Source organism: Pangasianodon hypophthalmus, chromosome 17, assembly GCF_027358585.1.
Source record: "Pangasianodon hypophthalmus isolate fPanHyp1 chromosome 17, fPanHyp1.pri, whole genome shotgun sequence".
NCBI lineage: Eukaryota > Metazoa > Chordata > Actinopteri > Siluriformes > Pangasiidae > Pangasianodon > Pangasianodon hypophthalmus.
The window spans coordinates 19988155-20013317 of record NC_069726.1 but is presented as its reverse complement, the minus strand read 5'-3'; the positions used below and the strand labels follow the sequence as shown (position 1 = coordinate 20013317).

The 25163-nt window shown below is 37.7% G+C and overlaps 1 protein-coding gene across 1 annotated transcript; it reads right to left on the bottom strand.

Annotated features, from left to right (window-relative positions):
- Positions 1-11127: 11127 nt before the first annotated feature.
- Positions 11128-25131, bottom strand: LOC117595711 (beta-microseminoprotein). Its single transcript, XM_053241501.1, has 7 exons — positions 19158-25131; positions 17874-17952; positions 17004-17121; positions 14013-16502; positions 12729-12807; positions 11859-11976; positions 11128-11357 (listed from the first exon to the last, which is right to left on the bottom strand). The coding sequence occupies exons 1-4, from the start codon at positions 19158-19160 to the stop codon at positions 16388-16390; spliced, it is 315 nt and encodes a 104-aa protein (XP_053097476.1). The 5' UTR covers positions 19161-25131; the 3' UTR covers positions 11128-11357; positions 11859-11976; positions 12729-12807; positions 14013-16387.
- Between the last annotated feature and the right edge of the window lie 32 nt (positions 25132-25163).

Genomic DNA, 25163 nt, shown 5'->3' with positions numbered 1-25163 from the left:
TGTCTAGAGGTGTGAATAAGTGTGGGGAGGTGTGTAGAGGTGTGTAGATATGTGTAGAGGTGTGTTAGGGGAAGTGCATACACCTCCCGAATTTACCTGTATCTTGACCTTGATCTTGCCTCACATTTTGGAATTGTTTACCTGTTTTAGAAATAAAACTCTTAACCTGCAAATGTCACCATCTCTGCCACCTGACAGTATAAAAACAGTAACGTGTTAGAACCAGCGCATTAATATTAACCCATCATTTATGTTACAGTTGGAACTACCTGTGCTGTTGCACAAAAATAATGCACAGCTTCTGACCAATCAGATTCGAGCATTCAACCACAGTGTAGTATAAAAAATTAATTGTTGGCAAATTGTGATATAAGAGTAAGACCAACACTCATTTATAGAGTGATATTAGCTAGCTATGAAGCTAGCTAGCTATTTAATTTTAGATATTTTTGTTTAGCTACACCAGTAATTGCTCCAATTGCTCCTAGGTATAATGCTAGCCAGCTAAATATGTGGCATGCTAATTTGACAGCTGTTTGATACCAATGTTATAACCCGGTGTTTCCAAGTTGAAATCCACTACAAGCTTTTTTACGACAGAATGGTTAGCAATCATAACAGAATGCGAACTCGAAGTAGCAAAGTAAAAAGTTAAATATATACATTAACCTAGAAAGCAACAAGCTCCTTTCCACCATTGCTGTTTAAACCAGGAGTGTTTCTACTTTCAGCTCGTCATCCAAAGCAAATCCATGTCCTTGAGTTTGTTGTGAAGATGAACTCAGTTGAGTGAGGCTTCACATCTATTACTCTGTATGCCCTTGCTTATGTGTGAATTTTACACTCTTCATTTCATTCAGCACAATTTTATTGCCACTAAATTTATGCACAAGTGCACAGTGTAATTAGCTTCTCGCTACAGTTTTGCAGCAGTAAATGAAGTAAGAAGTGATCATCAGATATCTAGCTAATGAGCTACGTGTGTGATGGTATAGCAGTGTATGAAAAATAATTGATGTTGCAAGGAATTGAAGCATTAAACTTAATATACAAGTAGGTAATGTCATGTGAAAACTTTTAGGATGTACTCTGTGGCGTACTCAGGTTTGGCAAAGAACGAAAATCGGCTAGCTACTAGCTAGCAACTTTAAAAGTTAGCTAGCTAGTTACACTACTAGCAGAGACGTAGCTGCAGAGACGTAGCTGCAGAGACATAGCTACAGGACAGGCAAGGCAGGCACTTGCTTGGGCTCTGAGTTTTTAATGTGGCTCCCTGAAGATCGACACTAAACCCAAGAAAGTGTCAAAATCTCAAAAAGCCAAACTCCTCCAAAACCTCTCATGCGTAATGTACAGCGATCAACCAGGAACCGCCCTAAAGGCTGCCTCATCTCTCTAACGTGTGGGACTTGCGCAAGTTTATTTTCAATTGTCTTTGTCTGGAAGCCAGAAAAGGAAGAGAACAAGAAGAAAAGGAGAAGAGAAAGCAGAGCGGAAGTAAGTGGTGGATTTTATCTAATAACGAAATCATTGAGAATGATAACATCACTGCAAAAAATGAACTAAAAATATCTTAAATATATGTATTTCTCTTTGTAAGATTATTTTTAAGCAAATATTCGATTATTAAGCCTAGATTTTTTTTTTCAAACTGATTTCAAGTGTGAAATGGTCTTCTATTCTTATTCTATTCTAATAAGCGTTTATTTCTAGAAAGAAGCAAAATGATCTGCCAATAGAATAAGACAATTTTAAGCTTGGCATTAGTGAATATGTTTAAAAATAGTTTTTTTTTTAAACATGGTTTTACATTTGTTATATAATAATCTCAAAATGACAAATATTACATACCCTTTCCTTTATTCAAGATATATTCACTTGCTAAGATATCAATATTTGTAGTGTGTAGGCTACGCCATAAAGCAACGTAACACTACAGCAGGAGTTAGTGCTCACTTTTTCGAAGCACGTTAATTATTTTGCTTACTTTTTTTGGTAGAATTTGCCATTTTGATCACATTTTCTTGACAGTTGGCCTTTTAAAGTATACAGTGTATATATACAGAGTCAACAAAGCGAACACTTTTAACTAGAGGTGTTCTGCTGTAGCCTAGGAGATATAACAACGGTCTGTCTAATACTTTCAGACAGTTACACTGATTCTTTATAAAGCTATCTGGGTAACATAATAGCAATAAAGAAAGGAGAAAATGCCAGGCAAAGTCCCCAGAATTGCCTCTGACTACAAGCTACATGGGATAAAAGCAGCATACATTATTCATGTCATGTCTTCTGATAATTACAAACAACAGAAAATGTTTCTCCTAAAGATTTTAATCTAATTAGCAGCCACCAACCTCGTCAAATATTTCATTAGCTACAGAACTTGGTGTGCTTAAAATATAACTTGTATGAGACATACTGTATATACATTTATCAGAACTACTATAGTCAATAGTTTAAAAAAACTATATGATTTAATGGAATTGTAGTGAAATAAATAATGCAGTTAATTAAATTAGTTAGATTCACTAGTTCTGCTTTAACCCACTAAGTTTACAGGTAGCTTGATTAAACACTGACACACAATCAGCTTTATTAGCTATTTTCATTTCACCTATATGACACAGTGATAAGGAATTTATAAAGATTTATACCTTATGTTATATACAGTATAAATATCCTTTACTAGCTTCTCAGATCTGATTGCTGGGTGTTATTAATTTTTGCTAAAACAGCAGCTCTGACAGGAGTTCCGGTTGCAAGCACATGCCAGGTAAATGCCTTGGACATGCCGTGCTGCAAATGTCTTCTATAAATATTTGGATTTTAAATGCATTTAGCTTTTTCCCCCCTAAACCTGAAAGAATCTGAGTTTACTGAGGTTGGGGTTATAGTTTAAATGTAGCATAGTGTTAATTATCTGCATTAAGAAATCAGTGGGAGGTCCTAACAAGGACAGTAAGACAAAGGTGTGTGTGTGTGTGTGTGTGTGTGTGTGCGTGCATGTAAACATCTACCTTATTCGATTATGTGATTATCTGTCAGAGTTGTGAGTGCATAAATGTTTACCCACTTCACTATGAAAATGTTTTACTGGGGTTACTAAATAATTCAGAGTCATTAATGAAAAGTTTGTTAATATTACTGTGTATTGTAAATAATCTGAATAACTGCACTGAGTATAACTGAATAAACTGAGTATTTGTTCATTTATATTCTTGCCAACCGGTCATTTTTGTACTTCACTTTTATCATTAGCAATATCTGTAAAGATACACAAGGTAAAAAAATCTCTCACTTCAGGCATTTTTAATAAACTAAGATTATCCTAAAGAGATAAACAATTCCAGTACACTGCAGGAAATGTTAATGAAACCTATGAGTCATTACACAGATAATAACACAATCCAATTTGGGAATAACTCTCTATATTATTGGAAAGTGAACTCACCATTTTTCCAGGATTTAAAAATTTATGACCTGAAGCAGATGCTTGGGTTTAAATACAGCAGAAAGTAGGTTGGAGTTACCGGCATCACACAGACTGCCAGTAAACACTCCATATCAATATGATTTGTGCCGATAATTTGTCTAACAGCAGAGTTTACTCAAGGCACAAAAATAAATATCCAATCACGCAAAGTCAAAAGTACAGTCCAAGAAATGGGGCCCAAAAAACAGAAAATCAAAAACACATCCCAAAAGGGTAGAGCAGATAATAAACCTGAGTGGACCCTTACAGAGTCACCCTTATGGAAAACCCACATAGATTTCACATGATCATATGTTTTTCCACATGTGATTAGGTGAGTAATATGTGATTACATGTGAAAAGCATGTGAAAGTGCATTGCAAACCTGTTATGCATCATTTGAATAATATGCGATCAATAAAACGTGGAAATTTAAAATGTAAAAATGAATGAATCAAGCATTGCAGCTCACAGCTCAGTTTTTGAAATCTTATAGCAAATCCAAACTATTACCTACTATTACACAAAAGCCACTGCCCGGTCTAAACTTAAAAAAAAACCTACATTCCTAACTCATAACTATACAACCATTACAGAACCTTGCATAAGTATTCACCCCCCTGAACTTTTACACATTTTGTTGTGTTACAATGTGGAAGTATAATGGATTACATGTCATGAATCTACAATAACAGCCCATAACAATGAAGTGGGTGGTAAAATAAATACATATTCCAAAATTTAAGTATACAATAGAAAACATAAAAATGCATAAATATTCATTCCTGTTGCAGTGAACAAGTTTCACTGGACTTACTAAATAATTCATAGTAGTTACTGATACATATTTTACATGATAATACTTCATAATAGTCATTGTATATTGTAAATAATAGGATTAACTGATCTCAACAAATGTTTAAAAATATTTGTCATCTATATTCTTGCCAATGGGCAGTTTTCATATTTTTAAATGATGTCTAAATAATAACTATTGGAGCAACCATTAAAAAATGTGTGCACAAAAACTGACATTCTGTATAAACCAAGATTAACAATTCTAGTTCATTTCAGGAAATGTTAATGAAACCTACAAGTCATTACACAGATAATAATACAATCCACTTTGGGAATAACTCCCTATGATACTGTTAGGTCAACTCACCATTTTTCCAAGTTCCAAGGGACACTCTAACGTTTGGAATCTATGATAAAGTGGATGCATGGGTTTAAATACAGCAGAAAGAGGGCTGGGGTTATCGGCATCACACGCACTGACAGTAAACACTCCACATCAGTGTGATATGTGCAGTTCAATTGTGTAACAGTGGAGTTAATTAAAGGTGAGGAAAAGGGTAAAGCAGAGAACAACAATGAAAAAATCAAGACTTCACAACAAGTTTGATTCACTTGAACTCCCACTGCTGAGCCAAGAGGGAAGATAGGTATATGCGAAGATAGGTATATGTGAAAAATGTAATATGTAAAAATAAATTATTCAAGCTTTGCTTGCCTGCTGCATCATACCTCTAGAGTCCTCGGTTCGATCCTGACCTAGAGTTACTGCCTGTGCAGAGTTTCCCATGTTCTTCCCATGTCTGAGTAGGTTTCCTGCCAGTTTTCCAGTTTCCTCTCACTGTCCAAAAACATGCTGGTAGTTGGACTGGCTACACTAAATTACCCCTAGGTGTGAATGAGTGTGTGAATGTGCATGTACATGGTACCCTGCAATGGACTGATATCCCATGCAGTAAGCATTCTCACCTTCCTTCCAGTGTTCCCAGGATAGGATAAATAAAATTTTAGGTTTCTGTGTAAATTTTAGATATAACCCCCCCGTTCCTGTTCAGGGTCACCACAGCGGATCAAATGTCCGCATATTTTGACTTTTTTTTTTTTGATGCAACCTTCCCCATTTCTGGCCCGAAACTGAAAGTGCACTGGCTTGTGTAACCCTCCAGTGGCTGGGGTTGGTTCCCTGACCGGGAATTAAACCCAGACCACGGCCATGAGAGCGCCACATGCTAGCCACTAGTCCACCAGGGAACCTAAATATTAAATATAAATATTAAAAATAAATGTTAAATCTAAAAGTTTAATGTAGATGTCAAATGTAATTCTAAATGTTAAATCTAAATGGTAAATGTAAATGATAATTTTAAACACAGACAGCTGCATCAAGCATTACGACATCACAAGGAACAGGCATAATGACACAGAGGAGAAACTCCAAGTGGAGAGAGAGTCTGACTGTCCACCCTGGACCTCCTAGCCTCTTAGCCTCCTAGCCTCCTAACCAGAAGTTCAAAAGTCCAAAATATATTGATCCTTTCAAAATCATTATTAAAACTAAGCCTGAAACATACCGTGTACAATTACCCAGCCAATATAGAATTTCCATGTTTCCCTACTCAGACCGGTGGTTCCTTGGTGGACATGATACTAATTTCTTCTATTATTCAGAACAGTTCAGTTTATTGACAAATCAAATCACAAGTCTCACCAGCACTAATTCTTCAGTAATGCTTTATTGTAGGTTCAGATCAAAGTAATCAGGAGCATATTATTTTATGCCTCTGGTCTCTTACTTCTGCGATAAACTTTAATTCATTTCATCTTGACAATCACTTTCCAACAGAAGAGCATGTACCACCTGGAATCTTCGTATTAATCACTTTATATGTACAAGTTTTATAATAATATTTAATGATGCAGTCTCCATACACGCGCGATGGCCATCTGTAAAATAGATAAATAAAAAGATCAGTACATAATAAATAGGGGTGAGGTTATAGGAAAATACTGAATGATGGGGTATTGTGATGCAACCCAGCGCAAAGGGGAGTTATGGTTAGAGGTCGATTATTTTCCCATAACACCATTATCCATTTTTTTGGATATGCAAAACATGTATTAAGTATGCAAACATGATGAAATTATATATATATATTTCTACATATTACTGCCAGTCTTGGAATTTGAAAATATCCTTCCAGTCTCTAACAGTGAAATGATTTGTTGTATTAATACTCTCCATGTTTTACATCTAATAGCATTTTGCTGTGTTGTGTATCTACCTATTACAGCAAGAAAGGTAACTGGTGCTGCATGAGCACTTTGTACACTCGCTGTTTGTCCAGCTGGATCCGTGCCACACTGCCAAGTGTTAGCTTGAGCTCTACTGGCATGGAAGTAGTTATTCTGCATTTAAGAGTGTATTGTTATGTTATATATTTACCCATCACAGCAACTCATGGAATCGGCGTCGCAAGAGCATTTTGTACACTTGCGGTTTGTCCAGGTGGATCCGACCGGGTGCCATGTCTTATCCACGGAATCCTGACAATGAGTCGCACCTAAAATAGAGTCAATATCCAACTTCATAGTAAAATATAAATAGATAAAGGAATAATTGCACAGACATAGGACTAAACACACTAATCCCACAAGTACACAAGAAAGTTCAGCAAAGCTGTCCTATCATGGCTACTAGGTCATGTGCCTTATTGTAACAATATCTCGATACCTCATTTCCTAGCACAAGGGTGTTCAATGAGTCAATGTTTAGCTTCAAAATGCAATATAAATAGACACAATACTGTATTTCTGCTCTGTGACAACATGGTGGCAGCAGCAAATGTGAGATATTCAACTAAAATTTATAAAGGTTCAGCTATTAAAAATTTTAAATTGATTACAAAGGCCTGGATAAGCGTTGAAGCTGACTGAATGGAGACCACAGTGACCTTTCAATGCTGAATCATTAGTGAATAATTCCTGGCTATTTAAAGTGGTTATGCTTTGTTTCTTAGTGGCACTTCATGTTACCAGAGTAGGCAAATAAAAATGAAAAATCTAAGCTAGTACTTATTTACATTGTCTGAAAGTTAATTGCTAATTACTGTATTACTATACCATGTGCACATGCCTTGGACATGCCATGCTGCAAATGTCTTCTATAAATAATTGGATTTTAAATGCATTCAGTGTTCTCTAAAAAGTAAAAGAGCCAAAAGCTTTACTTTTGGTTACTGAGGTTAAGATTAGAGTTAGATTTGGCAGTATACATAGTGTGTGTATGTGTGTATGTGTGTGTAAAATCATCTACCTTTGGTTTCTTTGAACCAGCAGGCAGCATGGCTCACAGAGACGAGCGCAAGCAGAACAAAACCCACGAACACTGACTTCTTCAGGAGCATATACATATAAAAAAAATAGGCCAAGTCATCATATACCCAGGGCTTATTAAAACTATGATTAACTGGCAAATAAAATAAAATAAACAAGTGATAATAAAATAAAATTAAAACACATGAAACCCAAGAGTTAAAAAATGCATAGTCCCACCCTCTGAGGAAACAAACAGTTGTTTTAATCACTTAAAACTTTCATTATGGTGCGTCTTCGGTGCATCCCTAACAAAAATACATAGACAACCGATGTTAAGTTTATACTTGTCTAATGTGATCTACATTGATCCCACATTTATTTCACATTGTATTTCACATGAATGAACTGGGGTGGGAGAAGGGGGAGTCTGCCATTTTTGAACACAGTTCAACTACCTCTGCTTTAATGTGTGTTTTTATTGACAGAACTATTTAATTTTATTAAGAATATTGTACCCAATCATCCAGAAGCCATTGGCAGGTCCAAACTTACAAACTTACATTCCTCACTCTAATCTCTCCATAACTATTACCATGCCTTTAAACCTTTCCGCATTTTGTAATGGACAGCATTGTGTCATGAATCTACAGATCTACACATCTACCTTAATATTGAAGTTTGGGAGAAAAGCAGTATAGATTCAAAATTATTTACCAATAAAACTGTAAACGGTAAAGTATTTACCCCCAATGCTGTGAAGAATTTCACTGGAGTTACTAAGTAATTAATGGTAGTTACTGAAAAGTTTGCGAATACTATTGTATATTATAAACAATCTGAATAACTGATAGGATTCGAGAACTGTGTAAATGCAGAGTGTACAGTATGCAACAAATGTATTTAAAAATAATTTGTTCATCCATATTTATTATTAAGCTTTATCATTAGCAATATCTGTAAAGATACACAAGGTAAAAATCATTATCCTAAAGCAGAGGTGTCCAGTCCAGCCGATATGGGTGCAGGTTATCATTCCAACCAAGCAGAAGCCACACTTGAGTCTACTGAAAGCCAAGGTCAACTGATTAAAGAGGTGGAATCAGGTGTTGCTCCTGCTTGACTGGAACGAAAACCTGCACCCACTCTGGCCCTTTGTTGATAAGATTGGACACCCCTGTCCTAAAGAGATTAACAATTTAAATGCAGGAAATGTTAATGAAACCAATAAGTAAATACACTGATAAATATATAATTCAATTTGAGAATATTCAGGTCAACTCACCATTTTAACAAGTTGGGACACTCCAGTGCTTCAAAATCTACTATCTAAAGAGGATGCTTGGTTTTAAATACAGCAGAATGAGGGATGGAGTTACCAGTATCACGTGATCAGTACATATCAGTATGATTTATGCAAGTCATTTGTGTAACGACTGGGTTTACTCAAGACATGAACACAAATATCTGATATAGCCAAAAGTTACATCGCTAAAGTGTCAACATACATAGGGACCTGGCATGACACACATTCTACTAAGGTGGAATTTCCAGCATCTTCTTTCTCATACACTATAAAGCCAAAAGTTTGTAGATACCTGACCATCACATTCATTTGTGCTTGTTGAACATCCCATTGCAGAATTTGTCCCCCTTTTCTCTTATAATAACTTCTACTCTTCTGTATTTTGGAGCATGGCTGTGAGGATGTCAGGCACTGATGTTGGGTGAGGAGGCCTGGGCTGCAGTCAGTGTTCCAGTTCATCCCAAAGGTGTTCAGTGGGGTTGAGGTCAGGGCTCTGTGCAGGACACTTGAGTTCTTCCACCTTAATCAACCCTGGCAGGAAATGTCTTCATGGAGCTTGCTTTGGACACAGGGGCATTGTCATGCTGGAACAGGTTTGGGCCTCTTAGTTCCAGTGAAGGACTACACTGTCTTTGTGTGTAGCTAAACATGCAAATGCAGAGGTATAGTCCAAGAAATGGGGACCAGACAAACATGAATAATTGGGGATTCCAAAACACTTTCCAGAAAGGAAAAGCAGAGAACAAACCTCATGACCAAACCCCAAAAGTCAAACACCATGAGAGGCTCATGTAATGGTTTTGAACTAACACAGCCACAAAGCAGCACAAAAGGGAAGGATATGTATATTTTTTATCTTACTCATCTCCCCAGCTCAAGAACGAGAAATGACTTGCTCACTCGGAGGGTGTGGAGGAGGCATGACACAACATTACATAGCCAACGAACATAAAACGTTAGAGTCACAGATCATGAAAGGAACTGACTGTGAAAACACTTCATACTGATATATGTATATGTACTTAACTGGATATACAGTAAGTACTCCATACATTCTGACCAAATGTTTGTGGACACGTGACCATCACATCCAAATGTGGTTCTTCCCCAAACTGTTGCCACAAAGTTGGACTCATACAATTGTCTAGTATGTCTTTGTGAAGGGAAATTGTAATGCTACAGCATACAAAGACATTCTTGTGCATTCTTGTGCATCTGGGACTGAGCTGCTGCTATAGAAAATTAATCAACCCCCCAAAAACAGGAATAAGTTGATTGGCTACTTGAAATTAGGTGTAAATGAAACTGTGTGTGTGTGTGTTTGTGTGTGTGTGTGCGCATAGTGTCCTATGATAGACTGGCGTGAATAATGACTGTGCTGGTAGTTGGACTGGCTACACCAAATTACCCCTAGGTGTGAATGAGTGTGTGAATGTGCATGTTCATGGTACCCTGCAATGGACTGATATCCCATGCAGTATGCATTCTCACCTTCCTTCCAGTGTTCCCAGGATAGGATAAATAAAATGTTAGGTTTCTGTGTAAATTTTAGATATAACCCCCCCCCCGTTCCTGTTCAGGGTCACCACAGCGGATCAAATGTCCGCATATTTTGACTTTTTTTTTTTTGATGCAACCTTCCCCATTTCTGGCCCGAAACTGAAAGCGCACTGGCTTGTGTAACCCTCCAGTGGCTGGGGTTGGTTCCCTGACCGGGAATTAAACCCAGACCACGGCCATGAGAGCGCCACATGCTAGCCACTAGTCCACCAGGGAACCTAAATATTAAATATAAATATTAAAAATAAATGTTAAATCTAAAAGTTTAATGTAGATGTCAAATGTAATTCTAAATGTTAAATCTAGATGGTAAATGTAAATGATAATTTTAAACACAGACAGCTGCATCAAGCATTACGACATCACAAGGAACAGGCATAATGACACAGAGGAGAAACTCCAAGTGGAGAGAGAGTCTGACTGTCCACCCTGGACCTCCTAGCCTCTTAGCCTCCTAGCCTCCTAACCAGAAGTTCAAAAGTCCAAAATATATTGATCCTTTCAAAATCATTATTAAAACTAAGCCTGAAACATACCGTGTACAATTACCCAGCCAATATAGAATTTCCATGTTTCCCTACTCAGACCGGTGGTTCCTTGGTGGACATGATACTAATTTCTTCTATTATTCAGAAGAGTTCAGTTTATTGACAAATCAAATCACAAGTCTCACCAGCACTAATGCTTCAGTAATGCTTTATTGTAGGTTCAGATCAAAGTAATCAGGAGCATATTATTTTATGCCTCTGGTCTCTTACTTCTGCGATAAACTTTAATTCATTTCATCTTGACAGTCACTTTCCAACACCAGAGCACGGACCACCTGGAATCTTCGTATTAATCACTTTATATGTACAAGTTTTATAATAATATTTAATGATGCAGTCTTTAGACACGCGCGTTGGCCATCTGTAAAATAGATAAATAAAAAGATCAGTACATAATAAATAGGGGTGAGGTTATAGGAAAATACTGAATGATGGGGTAGTGTGATGCAACCCAGCGCAAAGGGGAGTTATGGTTAGAGGTCGATTATTTTCCCATAACACCATTATCCATTTTTTTGGATATGCAAAACATGTATTAAGTATGCAAACATGATGAAATTATGTATATATATATTTCTACATATTACTGCCAGTCTTGGAATTTGAAAATATCCTTCCAGTCTCTAACAGTGAAATGATTTGTTGTGTTAATAGTCTCCATGTTTTACATCTAATAGCATTTTGCTGTGTTGTGTATCTACCTATTACAGCAAGAAAGGTAACTGGTGCTGCATGAGCACTTTGTACACTCGCTGTTTGTCCAGCTGGATCCGTGCCACACTGCCAAGTGTTAGCTTGAGCACTACTGGCATGGAAGTAGTTATTCTGCATTTAAGAGTGTATTGTTATGTTATATATTTACCCATCACAGCAACCCATGGAATCGGCGTCGCAAGAGCATTTTGTACACTTGCGGTTTGTCCAGGTGGATCCGACCGGGTGCCATGTCTTATCCACGGAATCCTGACAATGAGTCGCACCTAAAATAGAGTCAATATCCAACTTCATAGTAAAACATAAATAGATAAAGGAATAATTGCACAGACATAGGACTAAACACACTAATCCCACAAGTACACAAGAAAGTTCAGCAAAGCTGTCCTATCATGGCTACTAGGTCATGTGCCTTATTGTAACAATATCTCGATACCTCATTTCCTAGCACAAGGGTGTTCAATGAGTCAATGTTTAGCTTCAAAATGCAATATAAATAGACACAATACTGTATTTCTGCTCTGTGACAACATGGTGGCAGCAGCAAATGTGAGATATTCAACTAAAATTTATAAAGGTTCAGCTATTAAAAATTTTAAATTGATTACAAAGGCCTGGATAAGCGTTGAAGCTGACTGAATGGAGACCACAGTGACCTTTCAATGCTGAATCATTAGTGAATAATTCCTGGCTATTTAAAGTGGTTATGCTTTGTTTCTTAGTGGCACTTCATGTTACCAGAGTAGGCAAATAAAAATGAAAAATCTAAGCTAGTACTTATTTACATTGTCTGAAAGTTAATTGCTAATTACTGTATTACTATACCATGTGCACATGCCTTGGACATGCCATGCTGCAAATGTCTTCTATAAATAATTGGATTTTAAATGCATTCAGTGTTCTCTAAAAAGTAAAAGAGCCAAAAGCTTTACTTTTGGTTACTGAGGTTAAGATTAGAGTTAGATTTGGCAGTATACATAGTGTGTGTATGTGTGTATGTGTGTGTAAAATCATCTACCTTTGGTTTCTTTGAACCAGCAGGCCGCATGGCTCACAGAGACGAGCGCAAGCAGAACAAAACCCACGAACACTGACTTCTTCAGGAGCATATACATATAAAAAAAATAGGCCAAGTCATCATATACCCAGGGCTTATTAAAACTATGATTAACTGGCAAATAAAATAAAATAAACAAGTGATAATAAAATAAAATTAAAACACATGAAACCCAAGAGTTAAAAAATGCATAGTCCCACCCTCTGAGGAAACAAACAGTTGTTTTAATCACTTAAAACTTTCATTATGGTGCGTCTTCGGTGCATCCCTAACAAAAATACATAGACAACCGATGTTAAGTTTATACTTGTCTAATGTGATCTACATTGATCCCACATTTATTTCACATTGTATTTCACATGAATGAACTGGGGTGGGAGAAGGGGGAGTCTGCCATTTTTGAACACAGTTCAACTACCTCTGCTTTAATGTGTGTTTTTATTGACAGAACTATTTAATTTTATTAAGAATATTGTACCCAATCATCCAGAAGCCATTGGCAGGTCCAAACTTACAAACTTACATTCCTCACTCTAATCTCTCCATAACTATTACCATGCCTTTAAACCTTTCCGCATTTTGTAATGGACAGCATTGTGTCATGAATCTACAGATCTACACATCTACCTTAATATTGAAGTTTGGGAGAAAAGCAGTATAGATTCAAAATTATTTACCAATAAAACTGTAAACGGTAAAGTATTTACCCCCAATGCTGTGAAGAATTTCACTGGAGTTACTAAGTAATTAATGGTAGTTACTGAAAAGTTTGCGAATACTATTGTATATTATAAACAATCTGAATAACTGATAGGATTCGAGAACTGTGTAAATGCAGAGTGTACAGTATGCAACAAATGTATTTAAAAATAATTTGTTCATCCATATTTATTATTAAGCTTTATCATTAGCAATATCTGTAAAGATACACAAGGTAAAAATCATTATCCTAAAGCAGAGGTGTCCAGTCCAGCCGATATGGGTGCAGGTTATCATTCCAACCAAGCAGAAGCCACACTTGAGTCTACTGAAAGCCAAGGTCAACTGATTAAAGAGGTGGAATCAGGTGTTGCTCCTGCTTGACTGGAACGAAAACCTGCACCCACTCTGGCCCTTTGTTGATAAGATTGGACACCCCTGTCCTAAAGAGATTAACAATTTAAATGCAGGAAATGTTAATGAAACCAATAAGTAAATACACTGATAAATATATAATTCAATTTGAGAATATTCAGGTCAACTCACCATTTTAACAAGTTGGGACACTCCAGTGCTTCAAAATCTACTATCTAAAGAGGATGCTTGGTTTTAAATACAGCAGAATGAGGGATGGAGTTACCAGTATCACGTGATCAGTACATATCAGTATGATTTATGCAAGTCATTTGTGTAACGACTGGGTTTACTCAAGACATGAACACAAATATCTGATATAGCCAAAAGTTACATCGCTAAAGTGTCAACATACATAGGGACCTGGCATGACACACATTCTACTAAGGTGGAATTTCCAGCATCTTCTTTCTCATACACTATAAAGCCAAAAGTTTGTAGATACCTGACCATCACATTCATTTGTGCTTGTTGAACATCCCATTGCAGAATTTGTCCCCCTTTTCTCTTATAATAACTTCTACTCTTCTGTATTTTGGAGCATGGCTGTGAGGATGTCAGGCACTGATGTTGGGTGAGGAGGCCTGGGCTGCAGTCAGTGTTCCAGTTCATCCCAAAGGTGTTCAGTGGGGTTGAGGTCAGGGCTCTGTGCAGGACACTTGAGTTCTTCCACCTTAATCAACCCTGGCAGGAAATGTCTTCATGGAGCTTGCTTTGGACACAGGGGCATTGTCATGCTGGAACAGGTTTGGGCCTCTTAGTTCCAGTGAAGGACTACACTGTCTTTGTGTGTAGCTAAACATGCAAATGCAGAGGTATAGTCCAAGAAATGGGGACCAGACAAACATGAATAATTGGGGATTCCAAAACACTTTCCAGAAAGGAAAAGCAGAGAACAAACCTCATGACCAAACCCCAAAAGTCAAACACCATGAGAGGCTCATGTAATGGTTTTGAACTAACACAGCCACAAAGCAGCACAAAAGGGAAGGATATGTATATTTTTTATCTTACTCATCTCCCCAGCTCAAGAACGAGAAATGACTTGCTCACTCGGAGGGTGTGGAGGAGGCATGACACAACATTACATAGCCAACGAACATAAAACGTTAGAGTCACAGATCATGAAAGGAACTGACTGTGAAAACACTTCATACTGATATATGTATATGTACTTAACTGGATATACAGTAAGTACTCCATACATTCTGACCAAATGTTTGTGGACACGTGACCATCACATCCAAATGTGGTTCTTCCCCAAACTGTTGCCACAAAGTTGGACTCATACAATTGTCTAGTATGTCTTTGTGAAGGGAAATTGTAATGCTACAGCATACAAAGACATTCTTGTGCATTCTTGTGCATCTGGGACTGAGCTGCTGCTATAGAAAATTAATCAACCCCCCAAAAACAGGAATAAGTTGATTGGCTACTTGAAATTAGGTGTAAATGAAACTGTGTGTGTGTGTGTTTGTGTGTGTGTGTGCGCATAGTGTCCTATGATAGACTGGCGTGAATAATGACTGTGCTGGTAGTTGGACTGGCTACACCAAATTACCCCTAGGTGTGAATGAGTGTGTGAATGTGCATGTTCATGGTACCCTGCAATGGACTGATATCCCATGCAGTATGCATTCTCACCTTCCTTCCAGTGTTCCCAGGATAGGATAAATAAAATGTTAGGTTTCTGTGTAAATTTTAGATATAACCCCCCCCCCGTTCCTGTTCAGGGTCACCACAGCGGATCAAATGTCCGCATATTTTGACTTTTTTTTTTTTGATGCAACCTTCCCCATTTCTGGCCCGAAACTGAAAGCGCACTGGCTTGTGTAACCCTCCAGTGGCTGGGGTTGGTTCCCTGACCGGGAATTAAACCCAGACCACGGCCATGAGAGCGCCACATGCTAGCCACTAGTCCACCAGGGAACCTAAATATTAAATATAAATATTAAAAATAAATGTTAAATCTAAAAGTTTAATGTAGATGTCAAATGTAATTCTAAATGTTAAATCTAGATGGTAAATGTAAATGATAATTTTAAACACAGACAGCTGCATCAAGCATTACGACATCACAAGGAACAGGCATAATGACACAGAGGAGAAACTCCAAGTGGAGAGAGAGTCTGACTGTCCACCCTGGACCTCCTAGCCTCTTAGCCTCCTAGCCTCCTAACCAGAAGTTCAAAAGTCCAAAATATATTGATCCTTTCAAAATCATTATTAAAACTAAGCCTGAAACATACCGTGTACAATTACCCAGCCAATATAGAATTTCCATGTTTCCCTACTCAGACCGGTGGTTCCTTGGTGGACATGATACTAATTTCTTCTATTATTCAGAAGAGTTCAGTTTATTGACAAATCAAATCACAAGTCTCACCAGCACTAATGCTTCAGTAATGCTTTATTGTAGGTTCAGATCAAAGTAATCAGGAGCATATTATTTTATGCCTCTGGTCTCTTACTTCTGCGATAAACTTTAATTCATTTCATCTTGACAGTCACTTTCCAACACCAGAGCACGGACCACCTGGAATCTTCGTATTAATCACTTTATATGTACAAGTTTTATAATAATATTTAATGATGCAGTCTTTAGACACGCGCGTTGGCCATCTGTAAAATAGATAAATAAAAAGATCAGTACATAATAAATAGGGGTGAGGTTATAGGAAAATACTGAATGATGGGGTAGTGTGATGCAACCCAGCGCAAAGGGGAGTTATGGTTAGAGGTCGATTATTTTCCCATAACACCATTATCCATTTTTTTGGATATGCAAAACATGTATTAAGTATGCAAACATGATGAAATTATGTATATATATATTTCTACATATTACTGCCAGTCTTGGAATTTGAAAATATCCTTCCAGTCTCTAACAGTGAAATGATTTGTTGTGTTAATAGTCTCCATGTTTTACATCTAATAGCATTTTGCTGTGTTGTGTATCTACCTATTACAGCAAGAAAGGTAACTGGTGCTGCATGAGCACTTTGTACACTCGCTGTTTGTCCAGCTGGATCCGTGCCACACTGCCAAGTGTTAGCTTGAGCACTACTGGCATGGAAGTAGTTATTCTGCATTTAAGAGTGTATTGTTATGTTATATATTTACCCATCACAGCAACCCATGGAATCGGCGTCGCAAGAGCATTTTGTACACTTGCGGTTTGTCCAGGTGGATCCGACCGGGTGCCATGTCTTATCCACGGAATCCTGACAATGAGTCGCACCTAAAATAGAGTCAATATCCAACTTCATAGTAAAACATAAATAGATAAAGGAATAATTGCACAGACATAGGACTAAACACACTAATCCCACAAGTACACAAGAAAGTTCAGCAAAGCTGTCCTATCATGGCTACTAGGTCATGTGCCTTATTGTAACAATATCTCGATACCTCATTTCCTAGCACAAGGGTGTTCAATGAGTCAATGTTTAGCTTCAAAATGCAATATAAATAGACACAATACTGTATTTCTGCTCTGTGACAACATGGTGGCAGCAGCAAATGTGAGATATTCAACTAAAATTTATAAAGGTTCAGCTATTAAAAATTTTAAATTGATTACAAAGGCCTGGATAAGCGTTGAAGCTGACTGAATGGAGACCACAGTGACCTTTCAATGCTGAATCATTAGTGAATAATTCCTGGCTATTTAAAGTGGTTATGCTTTGTTTCTTAGTGGCACTTCATGTTACCAGAGTAGGCAAATAAAAATGAAAAATCTAAGCTAGTACTTATTTACATTGTCTGAAAGTTAATTGCTAATTACTGTATTACTATACCATGTGCACATGCCTTGGACATGCCATGCTGCAAATGTCTTCTATAAATAATTGGATTTTAAATGCATTCAGTGTTCTCTAAAAAGTAAAAGAGCCAAAAGCTTTACTTTTGGTTACTGAGGTTAAGATTAGAGTTAGATTTGGCAGTATACATAGTGTGTGTATGTGTGTATGTGTGTGTAAAATCATCTACCTTTGGTTTCTTTGAACCAGCAGGCAGCATGGCTCACAGAGACGAGCGCAAGCAGAACAAAACCCACGAACACTGACTTCTTCAGGAGCATATACATATAAAAAAAATAGGCCAAGTCATCATATACCCAGGGCTTATTAAAACTATGATTAACTGGCAAATAAAATAAAATAAACAAGTGATAATAAAATAAAATTAAAACACATGAAACCCAAGAGTTAAAAAATGCATAGTCCCACCCTCTGAGGAAACAAACAGTTGTTTTAATCACTTAAAACTTTCATTATGGTGCGTCTTCGGTGCATCCCTAACAAAAATACATAGACAACCGATGTTAAGTTTATACTTGTCTAATGTGATCTACATTGATCCCACATTTATTTCACATTGTATTTCACATGAATGAACTGGGGTGGGAGAAGGGGGAGTCTGCCATTTTTGAACACAGTTCAACTACCTCTGCTTTAATGTGTGTTTTTATTGACAGAACTATTTAATTTTATTAAGAATATTGTACCCAATCATCCAGAAGCCATTGGCAGGTCCAAACTTACAAACTTACATTCCTCACTCTAATCTCTCCATAACTATTACCATGCCTTTAAACCTTTCCGCATTTTGTAATGGACAGCATTGTGTCATGAATCTACAGATCTACACATCTACCTTAATATTGAAGTTTGGGAGAAAAGCAGTATAGATTCAAAATTATTTACCAATAAAACTGTAAACGGTAAAGTATTTACCCCCAATGCTGTGAAGAATTTCACTGGAGTTACTAAGTAATTAATGGTAGTTACTGAAAAGTTTGCGAATACTATTGTATATTATAAACAATCTGAATAACTGATAGGATTCGAGAACTGTGTAAATGCAGAGTGTACAGTATGCAACAAATGTATTTAAAAATAATTTGTTCATCCATATTTATTATTAAGCTTTATCATTAGCAATATCTGTAAAGATACACAAGGTAAAAATCATTATCCTAAAGCAGAGGTGTCCAGTCCAGCCGATATGGGTGCAGGTTATCATTCCAACCAAGCAGAAGCCACACTTGAGTCTACTGAAAGCCAAGGTCAACTGATTAAAGAGGTGGAATCAGGTGTTGCTCCTGCTTGACTGGAACGAAAACCTGCACCCACTCTGGCCCTTTGTTGATAAGATTGGACACCCCTGTCCTAAAGAGATTAACAATTTAAATGCAGGAAATGTTAATGAAACCAATAAGTAAATACACTGATAAATATATAATTCAATTTGAGAATATTCAGGTCAACTCACCATTTTAACAAGTTGGGACACTCCAGTGCTTCAAAATCTACTATCTAAAGAGGATGCTTGGTTTTAAATACAGCAGAATGAGGGATGGAGTTACCAGCATCACGTGATCAGTACATATCAGTATGATTTATGCAAGTCATTTGTGTAACGACTGGGTTTACTCAAGACATGAACACAAATATCTGATATAGCCAAAAGTTACATCGTTAAAGTGTCAACATACATAGGGACCTGGCATGACACACATTCTACTAAGGTGGAATTTCCAGCATCTTCTTTCTCATACACTATAAAGCCAAAAGTTTGTAGATACCTGACCATCACATTCATTTGTGCTTGTTGAACATCCCATTGCAGAATTTGTCCCCCTTTTCTCTTATAATAACTTCTACTCTTCTGTATTTTGGAGCATGGCTGTGAGGATGTCAGGCACTGATGTTGAGTGAGGAGGCCTGGGCTGCAGTCAGTGTTCCAGTTCATACCAAAGGTGTTCAGTGGGGTTGAGGTCAGGGCTCTGTGCAGGACACTTGAGTTCTTCCACCTTAATCAACCCTGGCAAGAAATGTCTTCATGGAGCTTGCTTTGGACACAGGGGCATTGTCATGCTGGAACAGGTTTGGGCCTCTTAGTTCCAGTGAAGGACTACACTGTCTTTGTGTGTAGCTAAACATGCAAAGGCAGAGGTATAGTCCAAGAAATGGGGACCAGACACACATGAATAATTGGGGATTCCAAAACACTTTCCAGAAAGGAAAAGCAGAGAACAAACCTCATGACCAAACCCCAAAAGTCAAACACCATGAGAGGCTCATGTAATGGTTTTGAACTAACACAGCCACAAAGCAGCACAAAAGGGAAGGATATGTATATTTTTTATCTTACTCATCTCCCCAGCTCAAGAACGAGAAATGACTTGCTCACTCGGAGGGTGTGGAGGAGGCATGACACTACATTACATAGCCAACGAACATAAAACGTTAGAGTCACAGATCATGAAAGGAACTGACTGTGAAAACACTTCATACTGATATATGTATATGTACTTAACTGGATATACAGTAAGTACTCCATACATTCTGAACAAATGTTTGTGGACACGTGACCATCACATCCAAATGTGGTTCTTCCCCAAACTGTTGCCACAAAGTTGGACTCATACAATTGTCTAGTATGTCTTTGTGAAGGGAAATTGTAATGCTACAGCATACAAAGACATTCTTGTGCATTAATATAAACATCTGGGACTGAGCTGCTGCTATAGAAAATTAATCAACCCCCCAAAAACAGGAATAAGTTGATTGGCTACTTGAAATTAGCTGTAAATGAATCTGCGTGTGTGTGTGTGTGTGTGTGTGTGTGTGTGTGTGTGTGTGTGTGCATAGTGTCCTATGATAGATTGGCGTGAATAATGACTGTGAACCTGAGCAGGTTAAAGTTGTCACAAAAGACAGAAACCATACCAAACACAGCAAATGAAAGCCAAAGTGACCATATTAAAGAAGGCTAAATATGTGTAATTAAACCACACTGAATCATAAACCAACTCAAAAAGCAAGGACCAAGCTAAATCTGCTCAAATGAGCTCAAACTAAACTGAGCCGAACTAACCTGAAAATCAAGAACCAGGCTTCACTCAAATCTGATTACATGACACCAAACCAACCAAACAAACAAACAAACAGAAAAATTGGCCCTACAATGCTAACCATTGAGTCAAAATGAACCATGATAAATTGGGTCCAAAACATAATGAGTCAAGGCATTCCAGCCCAAACCAAAAGTGAACCAAACCAATCCAAACCAGGCCAGATGGAGCCAAATGAATAAAAAACAAAATCCAAACTAGGGTCAAGTCATTAAAAAATTGTCATCTCACACACACACACACACACACACACACACACTTAATCACGTGAAAAATAAAAACACATGCACTAGTGTGAAGTGTGAAAAGTGAAATTTTCCCATGACCTTTCTGTCAGGACAAACACTGGTAAGTGTTTTCAGAGCAGGTGTGACAATATGATCTTGTTTGAATAATGGATGTGGTAAAAACTAGGTGTTCACAATGTTTCCAGAGAAAATCGTCCTCTGAGGTGTGACACCAGCTGTTAAAAAAAGAAGAAGAAATTGATTGTATGCTAATAAACTCCACACTTTGTTCTGTAAGTGTTAGCTTGAGCATTACTGGCATGGAAGTACATATTACATATTTTACATTTAAGGGTGTTTTGTTATGTTATATATTTACCCATCACATCATGAAGCGTAATCGGATCTGCAGTGGCACTGTGCACACTCGCTGTTTGTCCAGCTGGATCCAACCGGGTGCCACGTCTTATCCACGCGGTCCTGACAATGAGTCGCACTTAAAATAGTGTTAATATCCAACTTCATAGTAAAATATAAATAGATAAAGGAATAATTGCACAGACATAGGACTAAATACACTAATCCCACAAGTACACAAGAAAGTTCAGCAAAGCTGTCGTATTATGGCTACTAGGTCATGTGCCTTATTGTAACAATATCTCGATACCTCATTTCCTAGCACAAGGGTGTTCAATGAAAATTTTTAAAGGTCCAGCTATTTAAAATTCCTTGATTACAAAGGCCTGGATAAGTGAAGTCATGACTGAATTGAGACAAATGTGACCTTTTAATGCTCAATCATTAATGATTATTCATTGCTACTGAAGTGGTTATGTTTTGTTCTGTAGTAGTGCTTCACATTACCATTTTTCACTATCGCCATGGACTCTAAACAGATGAGACATCAGATCTGAATTGGACATGGACCTTTTGAATAAACTCAAGCTTCTCTGTTCACTTGTGTTTAAATATTCAATTTTCATTGTCAGATTTTATTTAGTTTTTTTAATGAGCCCAGTTGTCACTTTTCTAATCAGACCAGAGAGGGCTAATGAAAATGAGAAATCTAAAAAAATCTGTGAAAATTCTTCCTTTTGTTAGCTAATATCTCTAGTCCTGTCGCTGTAGCTAGTCTCTGGTCTGATGCTGCAAATGTCTTTTAAAAATATTTGGATTTCTTTAGCTTCTTTAGCTAATATTTTTAGCTTTTTCTCTTCCCTTTTGGATATTGAGGTTAAGGTTAGGGTTAGCATAGCATTAATTAGCTGAATTATGTCAATCAAAACCTACCAAGTTTAGTGTGTGTGCATGTGTGTGTGTGTAAACATCTACCTGCTTTGATTTTCCCACAGGCTGCATGGCTCACAGCGATGAGAGCAAGCAGGAAAAAACCCACAAACACTGACCTCTTCAGCACAGACTTTGGAAGCAAAAAGCAAATAAACAATTTGAGCAGACAAACATCGCTCTTTTAATTTTCATGGAACAAACTATTAAATTTCACACAGAAATTAGATCGTACTAAACACCCACAATCCACCTACAGGTCAAAACCTACAAACCTACATTTCTCGCTCTCATTACAGCACCTTGCAAGTACTCACCTCACTGACCCTTTCCACAATTTGTTGTGTTACAACTGGAAATGACATGGATTTAAACAGGATTATATGTCATGAATTTACCACAAAGTATCCCATAATATTGAAGCAGAGGGTACAATCTATATATTTTCCCAAATTATTTAAAAATAAACATGTGAAATTTTTTCAGTTAAAACTTAAGTGCATAAGTATTCATCCTCACTGGATGTAAAACTTTTCACTGCTCTTACTAAACAATTCATTATAATCGCTGAAATGTTTCCTAATATTATTGTGTATTGTAGATAATATACATGCATATAATCTATATACATACTTACAGTACATACATAAATATATCAATTATGAAGTGGCCTTGAGGAGAATAAACATATACACTGATCAGCCGTGACATTAAACCACTGATAGGTGATGTGAATAACTCTGATTATTTCATTACAGTGACACTTGTCAAGGGGTGGGATATATTAGGTAGCAAGTGGACAATCATTTCTTGAAGTTGATGTGTTGGAAGCAGGAAAAATGGGCAAGTGTAAGGATCTGAGTGACTTTGACAAGGCATAAATTGAGACGGCTAGATGATTGGGTCAGAGCATCACCAAAACGGCAGGTCTTGTGAGGTCTTCCTGGTATGCAGTGGTTAGTAGCTACCAAAATTGGTCCACGGAAGGACAACTGGTGAACTGGGGACAGGGTCATGGGCGTCCAAGGCTCACTGATGCACATGGAGAGCGAAGGCTAGCCTGTCTGGTCCGATCCCACAGGAGAGCTACTGTAGCTACTGCTGAAAAGGTTAATGCTGGCTGGCTATGGCGTAGCCGCAGACCGGTCAGAGTGCCCATGCTGACCTCTGTCCACCGCCAAAAGCACCTACATGTGAGCAACAGAACTGGACCATGGAGCAGTGGAAGAAGGTGGTGTGGTCTGATGAATCATGTTTTCTTTTACATCATGTGGATGGCTGGGTGTGTGTGCATCACTTACCTGGGGAAGAGATGGCACCAAGATGCACTATGGGAAGAAGGCAAGCTGGCAGAGGCAGTGTGATGCTCTGGGCAATGTTCTGCTGGGAAACCTTGGCATCCTGGCGTTCATGTACTTTGACATGTACTACCTACCTAAACATTGTTGCAGACCAAGTACACCCCTTCATGGCAACAGTATTCCCTAATAGCAGTGTCCTCTTTCAGCAGGATAATGCGCCCTGCTACACTGCAAAAATTTTCAGGAATGGTTTGAGGAACATGATAAAGAGTTCAAGGATGTGCTGGACAAACAAATCTGATCCATGGAGGCCCCACCTCGCAACTTACAGAACTTAAAGGTTCTGCTGCTAACATCATGGTGCCAGATACCACAGCACACCTTCCATGCCTCGACAGGTCAGAGCTGTTTTGGCGGCACAAGGGAGACCTACACAATATTAGGCAAGTGGTTTTAATGTTAGGGCTGATCGATGTACTTCTCTGTCCAAACCTCTTTAAATATTCTATTTTCATTGTCAACTTTTTTTTAAACAAGCCAGGTTGTTACATTTTTCAGCTAATGTCTTTAGTCTTACAGCTGTAGAATCACATCTTCAGGGGAGGGGGTGTGTCTAGCTGCTGGTATAGAAAATTAATCAACATCTTATGATTCGAGAAATCATCAAGCTGTATTATATGTGATAAAACACATGAAAAATTAATATGTGAAAATAAATGATTTGAGTATTGCTGCCTCGCAGCTGCATTGTCTCTGGTCCAATCTTGAGTGCAGGTTACTGTCTGTGTGGAGTTTCACGTGTCTGTGTCCATCAGGGTTTTGTCCTGGTTTCCTCCCACCTCCCAAAAACAAGAATAGGTGGACTGGCTACTCGAAATTAACCCTAGGTGTAAATGAATGTGTGTGTGTGTGTGTGTGTGTGTGCAAAGTCTGCTATGATGGACTTGGATCCCTTCTGGATCCACTGCGACCCTGAGCAAGTTAAATTTGTTCTGGAAGAAGAATGAATGAATGATGAATGAATCATGTGAAAAATAAAAACACATGCACTACATGTGAAAAACAAATGGGAGAGATGTAATATGCCAAGTCTGTAATTTTCCTGTGAAGGGCAAACACTGGTAGTTTTCATAGCAGGTGTGGCAATGTGATCTTGTTTGAATAGTGCATGTAGTAAAAACTAGGTGTAGCTCTAGTTTCCAGAGAAAAAACTTTGCTGTCAGATGACACTGATAACCTTGGTGGTAGGTAGTAATTTGCCCTGAAAGGCACACGCTTGAGGATGTGCATGGCCCGGCTCTGCCACCCGATTAAAAACTATGCTGGCCTATTTTATTAAAAGAACATCAAAATCCCATTTACTCTGATTTCCATGGCTTTTGTAGCAAATCTCTAGGAATTCAAACTCACTGCAAATTTTAAAAAAGGAATCAATTTCAAATGATTTAACAAATGTATATTTAAGACTTTTGAGGCCATATGCTTTGTTTTTTTTTTACATGAATGTACTGTATGTGAATGTATTTAGTAACTCTATAGTGTTACT

Bases quoted from the DNA above. Each gene is read 5' to 3' on its own strand.
- LOC117595711 (XM_053241501.1), bottom strand. The intron at 17,122-17,873 runs GTAGATGATTTT...ACTCTATTTTAG, and splicing joins CTGGTTCAAAGAAACCAAAG to GTGCGACTCATTGTCAGGAT. The intron at 16,503-17,003 runs GTAAATATATAA...TCTATTTTACAG, and splicing joins TCCATGGGTTGCTGTGATGG to ATGGCCAACGCGCGTGTCTA.